Source organism: Echinops telfairi, unplaced genomic scaffold, assembly GCF_000313985.2.
Source record: "Echinops telfairi isolate 266 unplaced genomic scaffold, ASM31398v2 ScPeMD7_1;HRSCAF=3_0, whole genome shotgun sequence".
In the NCBI taxonomy this organism is placed as follows: domain Eukaryota; kingdom Metazoa; phylum Chordata; class Mammalia; order Afrosoricida; family Tenrecidae; genus Echinops; species Echinops telfairi.
In genome coordinates, this window is record NW_022103896.1 from 66,261,277 (window position 1) to 66,264,810 (window position 3,534).

The 3,534-nt window shown below is 40.0% G+C and overlaps 2 protein-coding genes across 5 annotated transcripts in view; one reads left to right on the plus strand and one right to left on the minus strand.

The window, feature by feature from the left end:
• Nucleotides 1-3,534, plus strand: part of STAU2 (staufen double-stranded RNA binding protein 2) — a 316,631-nt gene that overhangs the window by 175,055 nt on the left and 138,042 nt on the right. The window lies entirely within an intron of this gene.
• LOC101646628 (dihydrofolate reductase-like) overlaps nt 2,529-3,534 on the minus strand; it is a 38,190-nt gene continuing 37,184 nt past the window's right edge. Inside the window, 2 exon segments of the mRNA XM_045286585.1 lie at nt 2,529-2,876; nt 2,878-3,101. Of these exon segments, the coding sequence (XP_045142520.1) occupies nt 2,529-2,876; nt 2,878-3,101 (572 nt within the window).

Consider the following 3,534-nt stretch of genomic DNA (forward strand, 5'->3'; position numbering starts at 1 on the left):
AGTAGTTGAAGGTGTTTGTTGACCTTTACGAGTCTGATGGGAAGCCATGCCCTGGCCCCATAATCTATGTTTGGTACCCTCCAGGGACTGAATTGCTCTCCTCCCCTTGCTGTACCATCCCTCTCTTTTTCCTTTTGGGGCTTTATTTACCACGAGTATGGGGTAAGCCAAATTTATTGTTATAAAATCATAGAAACTTATTAAATCAAATATTAAAATATGATGCTATTGTTTCTTGGCGTGGTCTCCAACTAGACCTATACACTTACTGAAAGTGGTGTTCCCACCTCTCTGAGCCCTCCCCCAAAGAACTGCAATTTTCGATGCATACCATGTCAAATGGTAGTTTGGGTATCCTTGAGGGACTCGGCTTGTGTTTGTTCTTAATGTTACTGGAGCTGCGGCGGTGGAGGGAAGGCAGCCTTTGATGCCCACAAAGAATGAAGAGGTGCATTATCATGATGGGGTGGAAAATTCCTTAGCACAACTTTTCCTCATCAATGCAGTTTTCAATTTTCTTGAAACTTCATCTTCATAAGCCTCCATGATAATCGTGTGTCTGTAGGGACAATGGATCGAGATTTTCCATTTGGAATCTCACAATTCAGTTGCCATGGCTTCTGAAGTACCCAGGGCCTGGAATTGAAGTGGCTCAGCAGGTCCCCTCGGAACCCCCTGGCTGACTGGTTGTTGGTTTTAAAGACTAACCAAGTAAGGAGACTAACCAAGACCAAAACCGAACTTGCAGCCATGGATTCGATTCTAGCTTAGAGGGACCTTTAGACCAGGATAGTACCGTCCTTGTGGGTCCCCAAACTGTAACTGTTTACAGGAGCAGAAAGCTTCATGTTTCGCCCTTAGAATGGCTGGCAGTTTCCAGTGCTGAACCGTTACACCAGCAGGGCTCCGCTAAGGAGACCGAGGCAGACGGATTGCTGAGAGCACCTGTGTGCAGCCACCTGCTGATTGTGGAGACACGTTTCAACACATGTGTCCAGGTGTGAACTGAACACTGGTAGAAATGTTTTTGACGTATCCTCCTAAAACCAGTCAGCTTTCTCAGCCATACTGTTTGTAGGCTATAACTTACTCCTTTTATCTGTATATTGATATTTAAAGTGCACCTTTTATAGAAAACATTTGGTTGGGTCCTCCTTTGTTATCCAGTCTGACCTTTCAATTGGAGTGTTTTGTACATTTATATTTCGTATCCATATTGGTATAGTTGGTTTGAGGACGCCTGTTTAATTCTTTGTTTCTGCTCTTTATTTTTAAAATAAAATGTTATTGTGTTTTCAGGGAAGATGAACAAGTAGTGTAGGCTCCCATTCAGCCAGTTCTGCATAGCCTGTTGCGGGACCTGGGTGTGTGCTCTGTAGTGGACAGTACTCTCGTTCTGGCGTGGTGGTTTTCATTGAGGTCGTTTCCCGGCCTCTGTCGTCTCATTGTTTTAGACCATGCTGTCTTAACCATTTTTTTTTTTTAATATATATCAATTTCTATTTACTGATTAGTTGAGTGTTCAGCTCCAGAAACTCCAGACAGCAGTACTTCTGGTTATATTCAAGGCACCATTGTTTTGGTGTGGTTTGTAATGCCAGTTTGTTCAGAATTAATTTCTAGAAGTAAAATTTCTGGGTGTAAAACTAGAACATCCTGAATTTTAATTGCTATTATTAATTTTGTACTTTGAAATGGTTGTAACTTACAATACAGAAAATTCTTTGTATACTATAATAAACTCTGCCAACATCATAGATAAAAGATATGTTCTCAATACTTAATTTTGTGAAGTATATTTTCTAATTCACTAATTTGGGTTTCTAGGAATATTTATTTGTAATTTGTTATATTTTTGAACTTTTAATTTTTGTCACTATGCTTGCTATTAGATTTCTTTAAATAGAGCACTCTCCATTGCAATATCCCATGGAATTTCACTGAAGAGTGGAAACAATACTTTAAAAGGTCTCAGACCTTTTCTTCACTTTTAACAAATCAAAAAGTTAGTCTTTTACCCACCTCGCACCATCTTTACTGAATAACCAGAGTTCTCAGCTCACTGATCCCCTGCTCTGAGGGAACAGAATTTATCAGAAATCTGACATACTCAGAATAATGTATAGCCTTTGATAACATTTTCATCTGAATTAGGAACTGCAGTTGTGCTGTGTGTCACGGATTTGCACCACACTGTTTCTTCTGTCTAGCTCCCATCTCTGGGCCCTCCTTTCAACTCACGCAGTCAGGGGCTCTCACACACGGCGGTCTGGGCAGTATGTTAGTGTGGGCAGGTGTAGACCCAACCCTGGACCATAAGGGATTTATATAGTTAGAGTAAGAAATGTTTCACAAGTGGTATGTGATATAGTCTACTTAGGACTAATGAAGGAAAAACAAAATTAAAAAATAAAAATCACTGCTGATAAGTAATTATCCACAGATCTGAAGCCAACAAAGTCTCTTTTCCTGATGCTAAAATACTTAATTCTTTTGAGAGCAACTTGACGTAAATGAGAAATGCCTTCCTATCCGTCATTCTTTTCATATACTTCAAATTTGTACTTAATACCTTTTTCTTCCTGGACATCAGGAAGAACACCTGGGAATTCTGGGAGAAGTTTGTATTTTTCTAAATCAATTTCAGGGAAAAATGCGTCACTTTCAAATTCCTGCAGGATCCTTGTCAAGAACAGTCTAACATGACCTGGTTGGTCCATGGCTTCCTTGTAAACAGAACTGCCTCCTATGATCCAAACCATGTCAACTTTATTTCCTAATTCTGGTTGCTCAATGAGTTTTAAGGCACCATCCAGACTTTTGGCAAGAAAATGAGCTCCTTGTGGGGTTTCCTTGAGTTCTCTACTGAGAACTAAAATTAATTCTGTCTTTCAAAGGCCTATTCTTCTCAGGACTGGAGAACCAGGTCTTCCTACCCATCATCACCAAATTCTGTTTACCTTCTACTGAAGAGTTAGTGGGCGTGGTCATTCTCTGGAAATCCTGGAATTCATTCCTGAGCATGGGCCAGGGTAGGGTTCCGTTCTTGCCGATGCCCCGATTTGGGGACACAGCGGCAATGCAGTTTAGTAGAGGAACACCTCAGCGCAGTGCGGGTCCTCGCTGTCTTAACTTTTTACAGTCTACTTAGACATCTTACCATTTCAGACAAGCTGTAATCACTGGGCAATGAGATGGGTCCATTTCCCCCACCTTGGTCCTTTGTGATTGTCTTAAGTATTACAACTATGTAGATTATCATTTATAAAACACAGTGTAATACTTTGTTTTGCTTGAACTGTTTTTATGTTTTGTGAAGATATTAAGATGAAAACATTCAATGTTGTATATATTCACATGTCTACTAGCTCTGGTACACTCTTTCTTGGTGAAGGTCTCAGTTATTTTTTTAAACCGTTTTTGTGTGTATATTATTCACATATCATACAATTCAGTAGTTCAGTCGCATCAAGAAGAGTGTACAGTCATCACCACAATCAATTTTAGAACATTGTCTTCATTCTTGTACTCATC